General features: G+C 34.4%; 9 protein-coding genes and 2 non-coding genes across 11 annotated transcripts; 2 read left to right on the forward strand and 9 right to left on the reverse strand.

Moving 5' to 3' along the window:
• Window positions 1–91: 91 nt before the first annotated feature.
• On the reverse strand, window positions 92–1,282 carry NAEGRDRAFT_69210 (uncharacterized protein; the record flags this gene model as incomplete). The annotated part of the gene is made up of 1 exon (XM_002675551.1): window positions 92–1,282. One exon carries the CDS (start codon window positions 1,280–1,282, stop codon window positions 92–94), a length of 1,191 nt encoding a protein of 396 aa, XP_002675597.1.
• Window positions 1,283–1,484: 202 nt separating this feature from the next.
• Window positions 1,485–1,555, reverse strand: NAEGRDRAFT_t401. The gene has a single exon. It is a non-coding gene; the product is annotated as a tRNA-Gly (tRNA).
• A 219-nt stretch (window positions 1,556–1,774) lies between these two features.
• On the reverse strand, window positions 1,775–2,867 carry NAEGRDRAFT_80243 (uncharacterized protein; the record flags this gene model as incomplete). The annotated part of the gene is made up of 3 exons (XM_002675552.1): window positions 1,775–1,940; window positions 2,091–2,529; window positions 2,721–2,867. 3 exons carry the CDS (start codon window positions 2,865–2,867, stop codon window positions 1,813–1,815), a joined length of 714 nt encoding a protein of 237 aa, XP_002675598.1. The 3' UTR covers window positions 1,775–1,812.
• A 301-nt stretch (window positions 2,868–3,168) lies between these two features.
• On the reverse strand, window positions 3,169–5,789 carry NAEGRDRAFT_80244 (arfGTPase-activating protein; the record flags this gene model as incomplete). Its single annotated transcript, XM_002675553.1, has 2 exons — window positions 3,169–5,223; window positions 5,458–5,789. 2 exons carry the CDS (start codon window positions 5,787–5,789, stop codon window positions 3,189–3,191), a joined length of 2,367 nt encoding a protein of 788 aa, XP_002675599.1. The 3' UTR covers window positions 3,169–3,188.
• A 202-nt stretch (window positions 5,790–5,991) lies between these two features.
• Window positions 5,992–8,307, reverse strand: NAEGRDRAFT_69213 (uncharacterized protein; the record flags this gene model as incomplete). The annotated part of the gene is made up of 1 exon (XM_002675554.1): window positions 5,992–8,307. The coding sequence occupies one exon, from the start codon at window positions 8,305–8,307 to the stop codon at window positions 5,992–5,994; it is 2,316 nt and encodes a 771-aa protein (XP_002675600.1).
• A 726-nt stretch (window positions 8,308–9,033) lies between these two features.
• On the forward strand, window positions 9,034–10,788 carry NAEGRDRAFT_56214 (CMF receptor CMFR1). The gene is made up of 2 exons (XM_002675472.1): window positions 9,034–10,385; window positions 10,434–10,788. Exons 1-2 carry the CDS (start codon window positions 9,205–9,207, stop codon window positions 10,768–10,770), a joined length of 1,518 nt encoding a protein of 505 aa, XP_002675518.1. The 5' UTR covers window positions 9,034–9,204; the 3' UTR covers window positions 10,771–10,788.
• Window positions 10,789–10,876: 88 nt separating this feature from the next.
• On the reverse strand, window positions 10,877–11,806 carry NAEGRDRAFT_69215 (uncharacterized protein; the record flags this gene model as incomplete). The annotated part of the gene is made up of 1 exon (XM_002675555.1): window positions 10,877–11,806. The coding sequence occupies one exon, from the start codon at window positions 11,804–11,806 to the stop codon at window positions 10,877–10,879; it is 930 nt and encodes a 309-aa protein (XP_002675601.1).
• A 58-nt stretch (window positions 11,807–11,864) lies between these two features.
• Window positions 11,865–11,938, reverse strand: NAEGRDRAFT_t400. Its single transcript has one exon. It is a non-coding gene; the product is annotated as a tRNA-Thr (tRNA).
• A 99-nt stretch (window positions 11,939–12,037) lies between these two features.
• NAEGRDRAFT_69216 (uncharacterized protein) lies at window positions 12,038–12,979 on the forward strand (the record flags this gene model as incomplete). Its single annotated transcript, XM_002675473.1, has 1 exon — window positions 12,038–12,979. The coding sequence occupies one exon, from the start codon at window positions 12,038–12,040 to the stop codon at window positions 12,977–12,979; it is 942 nt and encodes a 313-aa protein (XP_002675519.1).
• A 32-nt stretch (window positions 12,980–13,011) lies between these two features.
• Window positions 13,012–14,163, reverse strand: NAEGRDRAFT_69217 (uncharacterized protein; the record flags this gene model as incomplete). Its single annotated transcript, XM_002675556.1, has 1 exon — window positions 13,012–14,163. The coding sequence occupies one exon, from the start codon at window positions 14,161–14,163 to the stop codon at window positions 13,012–13,014; it is 1,152 nt and encodes a 383-aa protein (XP_002675602.1).
• A 335-nt stretch (window positions 14,164–14,498) lies between these two features.
• Window positions 14,499–18,509, reverse strand: NAEGRDRAFT_69218 (uncharacterized protein; the record flags this gene model as incomplete). Its single annotated transcript, XM_002675557.1, has 1 exon — window positions 14,499–18,509. One exon carries the CDS (start codon window positions 18,507–18,509, stop codon window positions 14,499–14,501), a length of 4,011 nt encoding a protein of 1,336 aa, XP_002675603.1.
• Between the last annotated feature and the right edge of the window lie 1,548 nt (window positions 18,510–20,057).

Raw genomic sequence — 20,057 nt, forward strand, 5'->3', positions numbered from 1 at the left:
GAATGTGTTGTTTACAAGAGTTTTGAAATGGTTGAAATTAAGGACTGCCTCCATGAGAGAGGGTTCTACTGAATTTCGCTTTGTATCCTTTTTATTTCTTCTTCTTTTTAACATTTTTCTTAACCTTCTTTTTCTTTGTCTTCTTTTGTTTGAGAGTTTTGGAAATTTTGGTTACAAATTTAGTATGGAGCTTTTTCAGAAAGGAACTTCTTCCTCCCTTCTCCTTACACAAATCTATTGAATCAATGAATTTGTAATCACAAATCTCTTCTGTGAATTCGTACTTTTTCAGTAAATTCAACAAGCTATCCAGAAAATTATCTTGTTGTGAAATTGTTCGAGATATTTCAACTGCATTAAATGTCATGAGCTCATTATTTTCCTTCAACTTTTTGTAATTTTTCATTAAATTCTCTACAATAGCATCTGTCCTGTCCCATTCTACTTCATGTGCATATATGAAATTTGTTTCAAACTTTGTAAATGGTCCATTCATTACACTTTTCTCTGCATTGATTGAATATCCATACAATTCTTCTCTCATTTCTCTTAGACAGCATTCCATACCCGACTCGGAAGGTCGTGATTTCTTTCCTCCAACAAAACTCCATGCACTTGAATCAGTATTTTTACAAATCAAGTATTTGAATGCAAATTTCTTTCCAAGACTATTCTTTGCATAGATAATAATGAAGGAAGATTCAAATTTCATTGTTTTTCCATTGCTACCAGTCATTAGACATTGCACTGGTTCATTGACAACACCCTCCAATCCAGTTTTTATCCAACCTTGAGCAATCTCTTCCAAACTCTCAAAAAACAATAAATTCATCTCTTTGGATGAATCTTTCTGAATGAAAAATTGAGTATTTCCATGAATTTTTCTATGTTTAAGATTATCTTTCAAATATCCTTCAAACTTTTTCATCAACTTTTCATTAAAATTGTCCTTCATCAATTCCTTGACTTGAATTAAAATTGTTGCAATTAATTTTTCCTTCAACATGCGAATTGTATGATCATTCTTTAATTTCCGAATGGCATCAATTTCTTTAGAACATTGAATGACGTTCTTTGAATTTCTAAAATCGAATAATATGGAATTGTGCAGTGATTGGTCTTCATTATTCCTATCATTGTCGCCTATATCTTGATTGTTGGTTTCTGTTGTTATTTCTTCATCTTTTTCCTCATCAATGTTTTCAACTTCATCTTCCGATGAATCGTCATCACTCGCAACTATTTCTTCTAATTTCCTCTTGTTTTGTTTGCGCCTAGCCATTTGTTTTCAATTTTTTTAAATTATTATTTGTTTTAATATTATTTAGAGGTAATTTTTTGTATTGACCCAGGGCTTTAAATTTCAATGAATACCTTATAAAATCTCATGAAAAAAGAGAATATCATAGAAAAATATGTCTATATTATGAGGTGCAAAATTTAGTTCACGACATTGAATAATCATAAAAATACAAAATAATTTCTGCGTCGACCGGGAATTGAACCCGGGTCACGGCGATGGCAACGCCGTATTCTACCACTAAACCATCGACGCCTTCTTATTATTTATAATTGGTTACTCAATATGAAAATAGAGAAAATTGCTTCAAGTCACTGGAAGGAAGTGTAGCTATTAGTGTTGAACACCAATTTATGCTTTGCATTTTTGTTTATTAATAAAACCATAACAAATAAGATAACAAGGCTTATTGTTCAAAATATTTGCCTTCTTCTAGAGAAACAACCTGGAGTTTTAAATTCCCTAATGAAATATCCAATAAATACAAATGGTTTATTATGTAAATATATGACTTATTCATGATGATCATCATCACCTCCATCGTCATCCTCGTGTTGAGAAACCAATTTATATTCACTACTGTGATCGTCATGATGACCAACATGAACAGGTCTAGCCAAGAAGATTGAAACACTGTGACCTAAAGTTATTATTATTATTCATTATTAATAATTTCCATTCAAGTAATTCAATGAACAAGTATTAAAAGAATTTCAATAAATGGCAATTAACACACAATTTTCACACATTGAGTCAAATTTAACAATTTAAACAAGTGAATAATACTTACTGGCATGAGTGTAGTGAGTGGCCTTTTCAAAAATCACATACCACTGCACCAAAACTTCCAAAATTTCAACAGCCAAATGTTCCTCCAAACTTGCTGATTTGTTGGCAAAGTAGGCAGGATCCTTCTTTCTCTTATTGTAATTGTAATCATACTCACGACCTAAATAAACAAAGTGAATAATACCAGTGGCAAATGAATAAATGCAAAAGATGAAATAAATAATGCTTTCGATCCAATTGATCCAGATGGTGAGTGGTTTCTTTCTCTTCACAGCAATCAATTCACGAATGTAACGGAATGTGAATAGGATTGGAATACAAATCATGGCAATGTAGGAAGTAATTTTCAATCCGAATTGGACATCGGTTTCACCATCGACGAGATGGCCAGTTGTGATGCCCAATAAATCGTTTGCTTGAACGAAGGAAATGACTACAATCTGTAAATGGTGATGGAATTAAATGTTTCAATGAGAAATATTTCGAATAGAGTGTTGCAAAAAGTGAGAAAATCACCAAAAACGATCAAAGCGAACATTGTCATCATAACAACAATCAACAAGGCCATTAAACATGGATACAAAGTATTGAACATTCTAATAAACAATTCGAAAGAAATTTAAAAACAAACCTTGAAAACAGACAGCAAATACATTCTCAATCTTCTATTACCAATTGTATTACGAGAGATTGTTCTGAGAACCTTCTTGGTCTTCTCCCACGAAGACAACTCTCTTCCAGCAGAACCAGAAAGTGGTTCAGTAAGTGATGTAGTCATATTTTTTGCTATTTTGCAAACTGAACAATACACAGAAAGGAACGAAATAGAGTGCTTGTTGTTGAAGAACGACAAAACTCATGCTGGAATAGTTCGCATTCTTGTTAGAATTGGGAAGGATAATCCAATTATGGTGCGACTGAAGTGCTTACAATGAGAAAGAGGCTAATTATTCGAATATGTCAGTGGATGTCATGCTCATGATTGGATGTGAAATTTTAATACAAAATATTGTAAAGCAGTAAAAACAAATAGTATTCGAATTGGAGATACGTTTAGTTCAGTATATTTTAGCGGGAATATAGTACAAAGTTTAATTCTTTATTCAATTTCAATGCCCAAAGTTTCTAATTGACCTTCAACAAGTCGATGCATTCTTCTGAATGTAGATTGATTCTTCTTAACACGTTTGGTCTTGTCTGATGTTTTGCTTATTCTTGTTTTGATTTTGGTGGATGGTGTTGATAAATTAGATCCTGGTGAATTGAGTGAAACAGAGTTGGTTGACTGCTGGAGTGAAATTGTTGGTTTGACTGAGAAGGTTGCTCCAACAAGTTCTTCCTCATCATCTTGTTCAGAATCTGAATCTGAATCAGAGTGGTGATCTTTGAGGATAATCTTTCCAGAGTTGACCGTTGAGTTGTTGGAAGAATTTGGTTTCACTGTTGTGGTGTTGAGTGAAATTTCCTCGTCAGAATTATCGGAATCTGATTCGATTATTCTTCTGGAACTGTTGGATTTTCTATTATCTGAAGGTGTATTGAGTGAAACTGAGGTAAATTCTCCCTTTCCATCAGAAGATGAATCAGTTTCATCGTCTGTACCTGATTCAGTTTCATAGTTTAGTTTGATATTTTCAGTACGATTAATTAAATCATCCAAATCGTCCAAATCATCAGATTCACGTACTTGATTGGTAGTTCTAGAAACTGAGAATGAGTCCTTAATCATAATTTCCATTGCATGATCGTCGTCATTGGATGCTTCGTGTTCAATCATTAACTTGTCCTTCTTTATCTTTTTTGTCTTTTTCTCCTTGTCAGATAATTTGATATCTTGAATCTTGACATCAGAACTGCTTCCCATATAAGATGACAAACTGTTGCTGCTACCTGGAGTGGTTGTACCACCATTTGGTGATTGAGAATTTGGTGGAGAGATGATTGCAGAACCTGGTGAAGTTGAAATTTGCATTGGAGAAGCATGTGCAAAGAGGGAAACTCTCATGTTTTGAGAGGTGAGATCCATATCTTGGGCATGGCTTGTGAGGTTTTTCATTCCCTCTGGAAACATTAATGAAACACGGTTGGAAGCACTCATATCTCCTGAATCGTCGTGTACAGAAGAGAGCTTTGAGAGTTTTCCTTCTTGGTAGAGTTTCCTCAAACGGTCAACTGGATTGGCAATTCCTTCATTGTTGATCTTTTCAACATTTTCAGTCTTTTCCAAGAATTGATTTCTACATCTGTGGAAAGACAAACTCTTCCACATCATTGGAGAGTGAGGAGAAACTTGTTCACTCAAAATGTCATTTGCCTTTTCCTTCTTGGCTTCCTTAATTCTGTTAAGAATAAGTTGATGAATGGCAATCGATTTTTTCTGAATCAATTCACCTTCATTCAACATTTTTGTAACATTATTAATGGCATCAATCCACTCCTCTCTATCACGTTCAGACTCGGCCAAGAAGAAATATTGTCTCCCAACAGTGTGTAAAGTAATTCCACATTTGGTATTTTTAGTTGCTTCCACACGAGTTCCCTTCAAATCAATCGAATCAATTGGTTCCATTTCCTTTTCACTCTTATAATAGGACAATGCACTGTCTTTCAAAACAAAGAATCTAGTCTTGATACTCTTAAAACTACCTCCCTGTTTCTTTAAAACACCCTTCTTTTCAACTCTCTTTGCTTGATCCCCACGAAGGAAATTTCTTGGATCATTGTAAACTTTTTTCAAATTTGCATAATAAACACTTGCACGAAGAGCATAAACCCATTCACTAACTTCTTCCTCCAAATCACAAACCATATAATAATTTCTATTCTTTGTTACAATAGCAAAACAGTTCTTTTTTCCAATTTGAAATTCATCAACAAACATGACAAGACTGTCAACTTCAATTTTAACACTTCCAGCCGGATACGAATCATTTTGACTCTTATAATAGGAAAGTGTGTCATCATGAAGAACGAACCATCTCTTCTTCCAGTTCTTTCTCTTTGCCCCTTGTTTGGTAACATTTCCCTTTTTACTTGTTAATGAAATATCAAATTCTCTCTCGAGTCTGTAATCACCATTTTCCAGAGTTGGAATGTACAACTTTTTTACATATTTATCTGTAATAAACTTTTTTCTAAATGAACTGTTTAATAATCAATGATGCAATACACACACAACAACAAGAATGTTATATCAATTCAACACAGTGTTACGTTATTAATCAATTGTCAAAAAATTCAAAATTCATCAATCATTATCCGATATTATTCGAAAGTGATCATTTTCAACAATTCATCATCAATCATCACACAGGTAACACATCAATATAATAAACATTCATAATTATTATATAAACAATACATACTACTTGTCGTGAGCAGATGGTTTTTCAAAAGGAAATAAATTACATTCCCAATATGCATTAGCTTCTACATTTCCTACTCTATTCATTACTTCATATTGTTCTTCATCATTCCATTCATCCAATTCAACTGATTTCACTTTGGAAATGTGTGTTCCCATTGATCGGTGAACACCCGAACAATTGATACAAACAAAAACACCAAGATTAGTTGAAGCCCATGCTGTTTCTGTTGCTAAACAATCAGCACAATATTTGTTTTCTGATTTGTTTTTTATGCTGATGATTTCTTGTTTGTAGTTTTTAGAGGTCTGTGCTGTTGTGGCGATGACAGACATTTTTTTAAAACTAACAAGTGACAGACAGGTCGGTGATATGACTTACCTTGGTGACTCTTCAAAAATGTGTTGACCATTATTAATCCTTGAACATGTTTAAATGATTCGCAACATCTCACAACAAGCAATTGATCCTTTTTCTCCTTCTCGTAATTACGATTTTTCCAAATGATTCGACCCTCATTGTAAAAATCTCATTTATTTACCAAACATCTCTACATAATCTCTTTTCATGTTCCAATTCTTCCATCTTGAGAGTGGCTTGGTCATTGGAAAGTGATTCATGTTTGATGAAAATATTCTTGAAAGTCTCAATCACAGCAGGGCACATTGAAGATCCATCACCACAAATGTAAATGTGGGCATTTTCTTTAACAATCAAATTGTAAAGTGATTCTGAATTTTCAAGAATTAAATCTTGCACATAGACCTTCTTCTTTGGGTCTTCTCTAGAAAAGGCAGTATGTAATTCAATGGAATTATTCTTTGACCAATTTTCCAACTCGGTTCTATATAAAAAGTCCTTATTTCTATCTCTGCAACCAAAGAAGAGAATATTTCTTCCCTTTGCCTGCAAATTTAATCGTTCTTGGATGAATCCCATGAATGGTGCAATACCTGTTCCTGGGCCAATCATAATAATTGGTGTGCTAGTGTCTGATGGCAGCTTGAAATCTCTATTCTTCGAAATAAATATTGGTACTATGGATTGATGTTTGAGGAAGTTAGTGGCTACACCCTTTCTATTCTTATTAAGGGTATTATAAGTTACAATGGAAACAGTTATTGTTGCCTTTTCATTCTTAGTTTCAACAGCTGATGAACTGATTGAGTAATATCTTGGTACAAGCACTTTGAATTGATCGACAATGTTTTGAATAGTTATTTTAGACTTGGTGTAAGTATTCTTGTTCGATTTGTGAACGAGAGGGATGAGGAAATCTTCCAAAACATCCTCTACCCATCTATCCTCAATGTAGGAATTAAGAGTACTTTCGTCATGCAAAATATTGTCCAATTTGGTTTTCAAATCTTCCATGCCAGTGAAATCTTGCTTATCGTGAAGTAATTGCAGCAGTGAGGCACTGACTTGCTTAAGATCGTAGAATCTTGTAATGGCTTCCTTGAGGGTAATATATTCTGGCATACCACTATCAGCATTCTTGAATGGAGAGCTTTCTGCAGGTGAGAAATAGTTGCTTGGTGCATTAACGAGTGGGGAAGCACTAGATCCATGCTCACAAGTAAAGAAATCACTCAAATACTTGAAGAGTGTCTCTGTAACTTGAGAATCATTCTCAGGAAGGACTCCCAGAGCGTCACCACATTCATATTTCAAGCTCTTATCATCCAACAAATCAAAACAAAAGTGAACACATTCTCTAATGTCTTTTGGATTGGATTCATCAATGCATATTCTTCTATTTTCTGTCACCTTAGCAAAGAATGGATTTGTTCTGTCGTACTGAGTTGTTGTTGACAATGCATTGGCAGAATCACTTTGTAAATAGTCCAAAAGAGGTGAATTAACTGTAAAATTGGCTCTTCTCTCAGTGATTTGTTGAACAACTCCGTTAAGCCACTTATTAATAGATCTCCAATCGTCTCTATCAATGTCAACTCTATCATGAATCCTCTCCGATTGTATAAACTTGCTCTCAAACAAAGAATCAAGTGTTTTCCCTGATCTACAAAAGTGTGTATAACTCTTATCACCTAATGCAAGTACAGAGTAATAAATATTAGAGGTGGTTTCAATTGATTTGTCTTTCTTTTCTTGCATCGATTCAAAGAATGATAGGGCTGCATTTGGAGGCACTCCTTCTCCATACGTTGAACAAACTGAAATGACACAGCTTTCTTGACTCCAATCTATCACATTGTAGTGTTTCAAATCTAATAATCTAGGAACAAAGACAAAGTCATCCTTGTTATTCAACTTTTCCACAATTTCCTCACAAATTTTCATACCAACTTGTTTTGAAAACCCGAATTCTGTACCATACAAGACCAAAATATTAATCACCTTCTTTTGCTTATCAAGTGACGAAATAATATCACTGCTGACACTCTTTGGTGTCCAAACTAGTTTTTTAACTGGTGCCTTTTTGATTTGTGTTTGTTCTTCAGCCTCGGATTCATCCAAACCTTCGAGAAATTCTCTTGTCGACTGAATTTGTTTGTACAATTTATAACCAAGTGTTGATAAGCCAACAATTGCAACAGCTGGAAGTACAATCTTGTATAAATAGGACCATTTGGATGATTTGTTCTTTGTTGATACCTTGTTAGTGACTGCTCTCGTTAAATTATGAGAAATAATTGATGAAATTTGCTGATTATTTGAACTATTAAATTGATTGATGATATTTCTCCCTTGTGATGATGTCTTACCAAACACACTTGTAAGATACATCAAAGTATCCAACAAGAGTTGGTTATTATTATTGATCATCGATGAACCACTACTACTATGACGAGCATAACTAGGAGGAGGTGGGTAGTTGTTTCTTGTCATGTGTTTTGAATTTTTACCTTCCAGATGAGACGTGGCGATTAATCTGGTTTTTTTTCAAGGCTTGTTGAACTGATTCTTAACCTTGATGGTTTTTCAAAGTTTGAATCTTGTTGTGGTGTGTTGAAGATTTTGTAATTGCAACACACTCATTGGTTCTGGTTTGTTCTGCTGTGGTGTGTGGTAGGAAAAACCAATAGAAATTGCTGGCTTATTAGCAAGCCGATTCTCCTATTTGGAAGCTTTCTCTAGAGCGAATTGTAGCCAGTCCGATTCCAAAATTTGATGATGGTGATGAGTGTGACTGGAATCAAGACGCAAAATTTCAACTACCTAGCATGTGTTAAATTTTCACACACACGAACGAGGATCTTTTTTCAACTCCCTCGATTTACAGTATCCTCTCAATAAAGAAGTTGAACAACAATCAAGACTTGTTATTGGTTCAATTTCCATGGCCAGTATTGAATCCTTCCTGAGATGCTTTTTACTGTAATTTCTCAATTTCTCCACATGAAAATGTTGATTTCATTTGAACACATTCTCTTCCTAAACTAACATTGACACAAATTAACCTTCAATTATCCACAACTAATACACATGATCAATCTATTGAATGAATCTTACCAAGTGAGCTTGTTCCAACTCTTCAAGATAACACCTCAGGTTTTTTAGTTCTTCGTTGTTCGAATCTTTGCAGAGAGCGCCAAGCAAGTTAACAACCTTTGAAAAAAATTCACAACACACACCTCTCGCGACAAAGATCTAAAAATCGTACAACCACGAGTCGGAGAGAAAACGTTTGATCATATCGTCATCTATTTATCATCACACACAAAAGAATATTAACGAATATTAACAACAACAACAACAATTATATATAACTGTACAACAATAACGATGAGTGAATTATTAAAGACTAAATTCGATGAACTTATGTTGTTGGTTCAACAAAAGCCTTCTAAACAAGCTCTGATTAAATGGCTCTTATTCAGTGGTGGTATCTTGATTTTGATTTATGTATACAAGGCTAGTGGAATTGGAAAACTCTTCCGTAAGAAGCCTAGAGCAATCCGTGATCCAAATATCAACTCTACTCACCGTTCTAAACAATCAACTCTTAAAGAAAACGAATATGATGTTTGTATTGTTGGTGCTGGTCCATCAGGAGCTACTTGTGCCTATTATCTTGCCAAGTTTGGATACAAAGTTTTGGTTTTGGAGCAAAAGTATTTCCCACGTGAAAAGACTTGTGGAGATGGTTGTACTGCCAAAACTCTTGCATACCTGAAGGAAATGGGTGTTTTACAAGAATTAGAAAAGGAAGGAAAGGTCGCCAGTATGGGAAGTGGAGGTATTGTTGGTCCTAATGGTTTGAGTTTCATTGAAAATTCTGGTGCTACTATTGAAAAGATCAGTGGTGACAATAATTGGACACCAAAAGCAATCAAGAGAATTCACATGGACGAAAAGGTTGCTCGTGCTTGTCAAAAGATGGGTGCCGATCTTAAGGAAGGTATGGATGTCACCAAGGTTAGTCGTAACTTTGTCGGATTGAAGGGGTGGTCTATTGTTGCTAATCACACTCCAAAGGAAGATGGTGAAACCAAGCAAGTTAAATTTTTGGCTTCAGTTCTCGTTTGTGCTGATGGTGCTCCATCTAAGCTTGCTACCTCACTCAAGATGGTCAATGAAGAACCACAAGGTATTTCTTCAAGAGTTTACGTTTCGAACCACAAGATGGAAACTAATTGCATTATCTTCTATCCTAAGCCAGTTTTGCCAGGTTATTGTTCAATGTTTTGTCACTCTGATGGTGATGTTTCTTTGTGTACTTATATTGTTCCAGGTGGTAAACCAACTAAGGATGATTTGGGTAAACTCCATGAATATTGTACAACTGAAGATCCATTGATTACAAAGGCTCTTGGCCCAAATCCTCAATGGCAACAAATGAAGGCTGCTTATTTGAGATTGGGAGGTATTTCTAACTCATACGGTGATAATATTCTCGTTATTGGTGATGCTTGCGGTTTGATTAATCCAATGACTGGTGAAGGTATTCACTACGCTATGGATAGGTATGTTTTATTTTTTTTAAAAATTATTTACTGACCTATTTCAAATAGTGGTAAAATGGCTGCTGAAGTTTTAGGTGATGCCATTAAGGGTGGTGATCTTTCAAAGAATAAGCTCAAACTCTATCAAGATATGTGGGAATACCAATTTGCTAATGACTTCCATTTCTCTAACGAAGCTGCTGTTCTCGTTGCTAAGTATCCACTCCTCCTTGATGCTGTTGCTTCAGCTGTCAAGAAAAAGGGTGGTAAATTCTTGGCTGAATTTGCTATGGTTTCTTCAGGTGTGAAGAGTTGGTCTTGGTTCTTGAGACCTGATGTTGCTTTGCCACTTCTTCTTGAAGTTGTTCTTCTTTCAATCTTTGGTACTCCAAAAAGACAAAAATAAATTAATTTATTAGTCCTTAATTGTTATTAGAGATTAATTTGAATTATTTCGTTTAAGCTGGATGGATTATCGTATTATTATTAAAAAAAATTAGTTTATGAAATAATCAAATATCTAATTGCAAATCCAACTCTGAAAAGTAAGGTAAATCATCTAGCAGCGTTTCATATTCAGAAAGTTTCCTTGTTATAAACATATTAGAATTCAATTCTCTTTTCAATTCACTTGGTATTAGTATGGGAGAGGTCGAATATTTGGTATTGGAAAGAAATTGAGAGAATATAGCATTTGAATACTGATGCCACAATTCTTCCAATTGTTTTGGGCTCACACTAAAAGCAACCTTAGATAGAACACTGTAAAATGGAAAATCATTCTCAAACTCCTCTCTCAATAGTCCTACATCTTGTGGAAAATCTCGATTGAAAAATATTCTATAATCTGTCGTTGACACATTATTCTGGTCCTTAATTGAATTAGCTCCACTGAATTTCATCATTAAATTCCAAAATTCAATATAAACATACATGAAAAAATCGAAAATTTCTGAAGTTACTTCTTCTGAAAATATATTTCTAATTTCCTTGATAATTTCCAAATCCGACGATGATACTCTACTCAAAATATTTGCTATTGAAAATGTGTAAATTACACAAACTATCACTCTGGCGTTGGTTGAATCATTCTCATCCAAAATCATACTATTTACAACACTCGATAATTCTAATTTAATTTCATTAATAAATTCTATAGCCTCTCCGACTGATGACAATTCTCCTCCTCCATTATTTTCATCTTCATCACAGCTGTTATCCAATATTACTATTTCATGATTTTGTTCATCGTCATCGGATGATGATTTATGTTCATTCCGATTAGAGTAAAAGTATTTGTAAATTCCATAACATGACACAGCCACTCCTGTAACAATACTCGATCCTATCAGCAAATTTCTCTTCTTTCTACGGTCTACTTGTTGAAATTTCTGCCAATACTTGGTTAATGATGAAGTTTGAAAGAAGAGATCATGAAACATTTTTTTTTAATAATACTTATTTCCAAATTTAATTTGGGATGTTAAAAAAGATAAAAGATGCCTCCCTTGGGAATCGAACCCAAGACCTCTGTCTTACTAGGACAGCGCTACTGCCAACTGAGCTAGGAAGGCTTTCTTCAAAGATTTTTCGTACACAATCTAGTGTAAAACGAAAACAGTTCTTTGAACACAGAACCATAGCATGCAAGTTCCCACAAATTAGGCTAAAAAATGTCGTTAAAGCTGTGTGATCTGTCTTCCGATTTGCTGAATGAAATTTTGTTGTTGCTGGATAATTTGTTGGGCTACGATAGGAATATCATAAATTTATGCTTGGTTTGCAAAACTCTCTATTCAGAGATATCTAAAATTAATAATTTTTGGAATGATAAAATTCATAGAGCCTTCATTCCTTCGTGTTTTGACACAATTTCCATCAAACAATTGAAAGATTTGGAAAATGAAAACAAACTCATGACAGCTTACTTTAATTTGGAATATTTCTGTATTAATGATTCCAAACTTCCAGTGGAAGATCTTGTGAAAATTGAAAACTTTGAAAAAAAACAATTATCAATCTCAACAATTGGAAATGATTGTGACAAGTTCTACACGGGAGCTGGATTTGGGACTTGGTTTCAAGATGGATTTTATAACCACGAGTACATTTATAGAAAAGGACGGTTTGAATATAGTGGATTGGTCAATTTTGCAGTCAACCATAAAATATGTTGTAACTTTGACAGTGGTTATCTCTACATTGGTGACGAGTTTCCAAACAATATTTTTGATGGTTTTATTTGGTTGACAAGCTTGTGGGAATTGACAGATTGGACTGAAATTGAAAGGAGGTGCTTGATCATTAATGACTTTTATGAAGGAAAGGTCAAGATTGATGAACCTGAAAAGCCATTCTTTATTTGCCTGGTTGCGAAACATTTTGATAGAGAAACATTTGAAAAGATTGTTTATTTATTGAATGGATATATTAAGAGGAGAGGAATGACAGTTTCTCGACTCATGTATTGTAATTTATTAACGATAGAGCCAAAAGCTGTCATGCTCAGTTTACTAAGCAGAATTTCCAAGAGTTTCTTTTCACAACTATTGAACCATCTCCACACAAAGTTTGTCCCTCTTGGCAGACAAAAGAAAAAGTGTTTCCTTATGTAATTATCTCTTACTAGTTCCAAATAATATTTTATTTAAAAGAATTTACCAACAATGTTTGAATCTTGTTCCCAATCAGATGACAAATTACCATTCGGATGGAAAATTAGCTTATTAACAACATTAGGATACTTATCAAATGAACTAGCTAGTGCATCATAGGAACTAGTCTCAAAAATCACATCAATGGAATCCTTATATCTGTAACTCTCATTCATGTAATAATATCCAATTGTTGTGAACATGTAATTGAAATTCTTTCTCACATTTGAGAATGTAGGAGCTACTTGAGAGAGCACTGATGAAATAGTAACTCTATTCTCATCAATCCAACGTTTGGTCTTATTTTGATTATCATATCCTTCCTCTCCAATCACTGACAATTCTCTAAAGACAACTCTTTTTACACCCAAATTAATGGCCCATTCCAAATATTGTTCCACTTGTTCAATATTAGAGATACCTGCCTTAGTGAGAATGCATGAATTCTTCACAACTTTGAATAATGGAGGAAGTACATTCTTGGTGACATTTTCATAAATATCATTCAATCGAATTGGTTGTACCTTTTCAAATCTCATAATCTTCTGATTAACTTGTTCATCAAAATGTTGTCTACTCAATTCAATTCTATCAAAATTAAGATTTTTCAAACTGTCAACAACCTCTTGAGCATAAAGAGCAAATCCACTTCCATTCGAATACAAAACCTTTTCATCAAATAAATCTGGATATCTTTCCAATAATTCACAAAATCTCTGAAACCAATTAGGTTCACTTGTTGCTTCCAATCCAGAAAGTGACAATCCCATATTTAACTTTCCCTTTTCTTTTTGAATGTTATCAAGAATTTGGAAGGATTTTTCAAGCCCTTTAAAATACTGATCATAATCTTTGATTCTTTTAGTAGGATATGAATTCATCTTCTTTTTAGAACTAGGATTCTCATCTTGCATTCTTTCTAAATTTTCACTGCAGAAATGACAGTTGGCATTGCAAATCCTTGCAAAAGCATACGGTGTGAAAGTCAACCCATTTCTAACGTGTAAAATTTTGTTTTTTTCAGATGCATCCGATCCTTGCCAATTAAATATCTCTGATGATAGAGGTGTCATTAATTTAGGTTCATAGAGTGATGATTTCAATTGTCTCATGCGAATCAGCTCTTCATCACTTGTTGCTGTCATTACTTGATTTCTGTATGCGTGATGATGTAGAGAAGCAGTGGCGACAGTACATGTGTGAAAGGATCGGGAGAGGCCAAATTCTCCCACCATGTTCAAGTTTGAACTTTTAAATGATGACGACAAAAAACTCTTTGATGATGTTACTACTGCACAGAGTTTCATTTTTTTCACTTTGGATTGTTCGAGAGTTCGCGAGAGTTCAACTGTAAATGAAAGTCAAAGGATCCCTTTTCGAAGGTGACAAGGATTAATTTCACACATTTCTCAATCCTTCCATTTGTTAATTCCTTACTACTATCAAAAGAGAATTACATGACACTGATTAAGTCTTTTTATTAATAAAAATTGAGAGTGAATCTGAGCTTTGAGAGTGGAGTAAGGATGGTCAAAATATGATCCTGTTGCACAGGATCACACATAATAGAGTCTGGTCTATAATTCTTTTCCAGGATCATAATGTTTTTGAAAATGAACTTCAAAGCATCTGTCAAAATTTGATAATTGAGACAATACACCACAAAACTAAAGAATTTGTCATCAAGTAATTGTTGTTTGGTTGTTTGATTCTTCTTTTTTACAGTAGAATCTATCGTTAATACTATGCTGTCGAATGAATAACCTGTCTTTACATTCATACCAACTTTGGATAACTCACCCTTAGCACAGGCAGTAATTAAATGCCATGGATGAGAAATAAGAGTACCAGCAAAATTCTTCCATTTTGACTCAGAAATTAACTTGTCCATTAAGATTGACTTTAAAATGTACATTATTAAACTTCTGACAACTTTTCCAATGTTATGATTTTTTGACTCGTCTGTAATTGCATTGATTGGAATTTTTTCATTCTTTCCAATTTCAATAATGTATTGTAAAAGCGTCTTAATGTTACCTTGCAAGGTTGCGATTAGAGTACCTTCCTCTTTTGAACCGCCTGCTTGTTGAGACAATTCAAATTCAAACTTGAGTTCAAAATTGAAATGTTTCTTCAATAAATTCAAAACAGCAAAAATGGTTGGTGAGTATTCTTCCAAATTCATTATGGATGTTTCTTCGAAACACATTGCTGTGTATTTTTGATTGAGAGCGAGCTCATATGTACAAACTGCTAATAACTTGCTTTGTAAAAGGTATTGAATAAAGAGTAAGTCCCTCTCTTTCAATTTCTTAGGGTCAAGAATTCTCACTTCCTTAAAAGCAAGAAAATCTTGAACAATCTTTTCCTTTTTTACAATATCAAGTTTTGAAAAAATGGTACATAAATCCCTATCAGATTTGAATATTGTCGGTTTGGTTCTGTTAGTAAGTATAGAGTAAATCGAGTGAACTAAAGGTGCCAATAAAGGAGAGGTTCTGTTAATATTTACAATTCCAGACACTCTTGTTTCCTCAGTCATTGAACTAGTCAACAAATCAATAATGTTTCTTCTCAACTTATCAAGAAGAGGATGTTCCATGAGAGGTTTTTCTGTATAGAGAAAAGTGTATGGTTTTTCCCATCCCTTTGGAAAAGTGGAAGGATCCACAAAGTTCTCAAACATTTTTTCTTTTCTTTTTGGTGTAATTGGAGAGTAAAGGTCGTACAGACTCTTGGGAGTGCAAGAAAGAGGCGTTGTTTCGTTGTGAGCACTGTCTGATCTGGAAGGACTTGGATGAGTGAGAGTATTTGATGTTGTAGTATTTGTTTCAGAAATTGTTGACAAAAGGGCGCAATCTTCTCCAATGAAATCTTCAAGAACTGCATGCTCAACAGTTACCTCCTGAGCCAATTCTTGTGTGGCTTCTTTCTTTGTGCTACTTGATCTTGAGGAAGGATTAGAATCAAGAAACTCTTGAAGTAGCAAAGCTCCTGCTTCTTGTTGATGAGGAGAAGAACCTGTTTTCTTTCTATTGGCTCTTTTTGACTTTCTTGAATCAGATCTTTCTCCACTACTGGAATGGCTATCTGTTGTTGATGTTATTGATACTTTTCTTCCTTCACTGCCTTTTTCCATAGCCTGCTTCTCTAATACAGAAACTAAAACATCAACGCTGCTGGACGGCTCCTCTTCATGGGTAGAAATGATGTCAGATATCTTTTCCTCTTCAATTATATCTTCCTTTTCTGATTTTGGAACTGATTGTGGGTCAATATTTGATTCTGGCTCACCTTCTGATAAAAAATCATCAATGTTTACAACAGAATGTTCTGTTGTTTCATCATCACTTTCTTCGCCTTCCTTAATTGATTCTTCTTTCACCATTTTTGCAATGGCTGGAAGAGGTTTGGCGATTGGTGTTTCTATTTCTTTTATCTCGAGTGGTGACACTTTTGGATCTGGTTTTTTTGGAGTCTTGGAAAGAAATGAGGAAAAATATGATCTTATTGATGCAGTTCTGGAGATGGTTGGCTCAGATGCCTTTTTCTCAAAAACTGGATCTGGTTTTGTTTCTACAACTGTAGTTGGTGTTGACTCTGGTTCTACTGGTGTTATTGGTTCTGAATCGACAGGTGAAGTGGACGCTTGAACTTCAAACACATCCTTTGCAACTTCTATTGGTTTTGGTGATACCACTGGTAGAGCCTTCACTGGCTTCTTTGGAACAAGAGGCAGAGGTTTTGTTGGAGAATCAACAACAGGCAGACTTGGCTGTTGAGGCAATGCTTTCAAGATAGGCAGAGGTTTAATTTCGACGATTGGTTTGATTGGTTGAACGGTTTCCTTTTCAATCTGTTTCTCTGGTTCTGTTATCAGCTTAACTTCCACTGTGGTTGTAGTTTCTTTTTGAGTATTCAAAATTGTAAATGACGTACTTGTTTGAGAATTTGTTTCAACCTTTGGAGTTTCCACAACCACTTGTTTTGGCTCAACTGGAACAGGAAGAGCTTTTGGCTCAGAACTCTCAACAACTTTTGGAATCTCTGCTAGTTTATCTTTGGTAACAATTGGAAGAGGTTTCACAGTTGTTTGTTTTGGTTCTTCAACTTTGATTGGAACTGATGGATCTAGCAATTTTTCCTCTTTTACCACAACTGGTTTTAAAGAAATCAGGGTTGTTTCTTTGCTTTCATGTACATTAGGAGTTGAGACAATTGATTGTTTTTCAGGAGATTTCTCAATGGTTTTAGTAGTTTTGGGAGAAGTTTTCTCTTCTAATTTGGGAGAAGATGGTGCTTTTTCATCAATACGTGATGACTTTAAGGTAATGGTGGTGATTTCCTTTTCCACAATTTCCAAAGAATTTACGTCAATTGGTTGTTCTACAAATACAGGTTGTTGTTGAAGAGGAGTTTTATCCTCAATCGAAGGAGAAACAATTTCTTTTTCTACTATAGTGGGTGTTGAATTTGTTTTGACCTCCTCACTACATGGTGTTGTGGCATTTTCCTCGTTATATGCAGGTTCAAGACTTGGTGATGATGTAGTCTCTTGAATTGATTCGATGGTATTTGAAGTTTGGAACACCTCATCAGTTACAATTGTTGGTGATAATGGGGTATGGTCCACAACATGTGATTCCTCAATATCATATTCTTCAAAGGTTTCCAAATAATCCTCTTCTTCAAACTCAACAACATGGTCCTCAGGCTCTGAACTTGTTGGCAGTGTTGTGGTTGTTATTTCAACACTATTTGGAGTAGTATCAATGATCTGCTCTTCTTTGGAAGTAATGATGGGAAGTTCGGAGCTTTTATATTCTTCTACAGTGTCAATAAGGGATGATTCTGGAAGTGCCTCAATATTACTATTATCTGATATTATTGTTTTAGTTACATCTATTGGTGAAGTAGAGACTACTGGATGTTCTTCATACTCTTCATATTCCTCGTAAAATTCATCATCGTCAATCTCTTCTGGAGTTAACTCTTCGGTTGTAAGTTGTTTTTCATGGACTTCGACAAAAGTTGTTGAAGGCTCAGCAAGTTCTTCTTGTTCTTCATCTACCACTTTCTCATTATTTTCCTCAATTATAGGATGAATAGGAGTGTAAGAGAAAAAGAAGGAGCTATGATCAGCCTTAAACCTCTTAAAATGAATCTGTGGAGTAGAAGTGGTAATTTTCGACTCAACTTGAGAGCGAAGTTTTGAGTACCTTTTGGAAATTCTATCCAATGCTTGTATCGGTGATTTGTTCTTTTGCATATCATTACTAGTCTCTTTTAAAATTGCTTGATAATTCCTTTCCAAGCTATTTAACTCTTCCTCATTCGAAAATATATCCTGGTTCCTATTTCTATAGAGAAATACACCAAGCTTGGATGGATTTTGTGATTGAAGGGATTTTAATTCATTCTTGCCGTCTTGTTGATGATTTTCATTGAGTTTTTCAAATCGCGCTCTCAATGACTTCCACCCTTCCGTCATTTTTTAACTAAATGTTTTTACACCTCAATCAGCCGTTTTGAAAACAAATAGAGGAGAGCGAGAGCAGCAGAAGCTTTCATCTCACATGACTGCTTGGTGAATAGAGTGAAAGAGCATATTGAATGAGCGGTTAGTACCACCAGCAAGTTAGTTCCTTCTGTTACCAAAATATTGTAATCTTCAAGAAAAAAAATTTGGTACTTTGTTGCTGAAGTGGATGACTGTTTCATAATGGCCATATATTGTTGTTCCCTTAGTGATATGAATCTTCATGGAGATAACCTCTGTACAAATCACCATGTCTTTTAATGAATTCAACTGAGTTCATTACTAATTTGTATAATGATTTCAAAGTAATAGATTCATGATAAAAGTTTCTCAATTCTTCAAATTGATAGTTAATATATTCATTCCAATCTTCAATTATAAGTCTTTCATCAGTTGTTAGATCAATATTATCATTCATTGGAATTAAGTATTTGTATGTTGAATGATCATTTTCAAACTTCATTATTTTTCTTCTAATTGAATCATTAATTCCAGATTGCAGTATTGACAGAAACATAAGGAGCATCTTTAGTTTTGAAATTTGAAAATGTTGAATTAGAATCATCTCCTTCAGAAACAAGAATATTCCTTTGATGTTAATTTACAACAATTATTATGTTCAACAAATTAGTACCACTATCTTTAGTATATTTCACAAATTCATCAACTCCAGAGAATTCATTCAATTTATCAATTAGTGGAAAATCCTCACGCTTTTCAGATGGATATTTGGATCCAAATACATCCGCAAAGTCAAAATACTGTGAGATGTTGTGGATCCTGTTTGGCGGAATCCCCTCTAATTAGTTTTTTACAAATTAAATCATTTATTTTTTCTTGGCTGGATTCAAATTCCTTCTTGAGTGCTTAGGTAAAGGAATTCCTTTAATCTGTGATTTTCTTTCTTCTTTTGGAATTTCATTAATTTTAGGTGTTCTGTTGTTTCTATTGGTTCAGTTAGTTTCTGGTTTTTCAGATTGAGATGAAGATGGAATAGAATTAGAAGAATATGGTTCAGATGAGTAGTTGTTACATTGCAAATTAATAAAAACAAGATTGAGAACAAGTAATTATACTAATGGGTATTAAAGCTTAGGGACTGTTTCATCTTTAAGGTGATTCAGCCTTGAGACCTGCTTTAATGGATATAAATCTTTATTAGCATTGGCTGTTTCGAATCGAAGAAGCGAGAGCAGAAGCACCTTGTGAACCAACCTTGGCGTTGTTTGAGTCTTTGCCAGGTGATATCTTTTGCTAATTGTTCTTCTTGTTCTTCTTCGTGTCTTGAACAGGAGGTGAAGGCATAACAGAACTATCAGATGAATTAGGTTATTGTGGTGATAATTTTTGAGCATGGAAAAATACTCAACTTATATTTTATTAAGTTTACAATGAAAACAAGTTAATTCTTCACTTCGCTCAGAATTAGACACCAGTGGCTGCTAATCCAACACGTCTTAAATATCGTTTCTTGGATTTAGAATTAAGCACCCAATTACC

The sequence above is a fragment of the Naegleria gruberi genome, assembly GCF_000004985.1.
Source record: "Naegleria gruberi genomic scaffold NAEGRscaffold_33, whole genome shotgun sequence".
NCBI lineage: Eukaryota > Heterolobosea > Eutetramitea > Acrasida > Naegleriidae > Naegleria > Naegleria gruberi.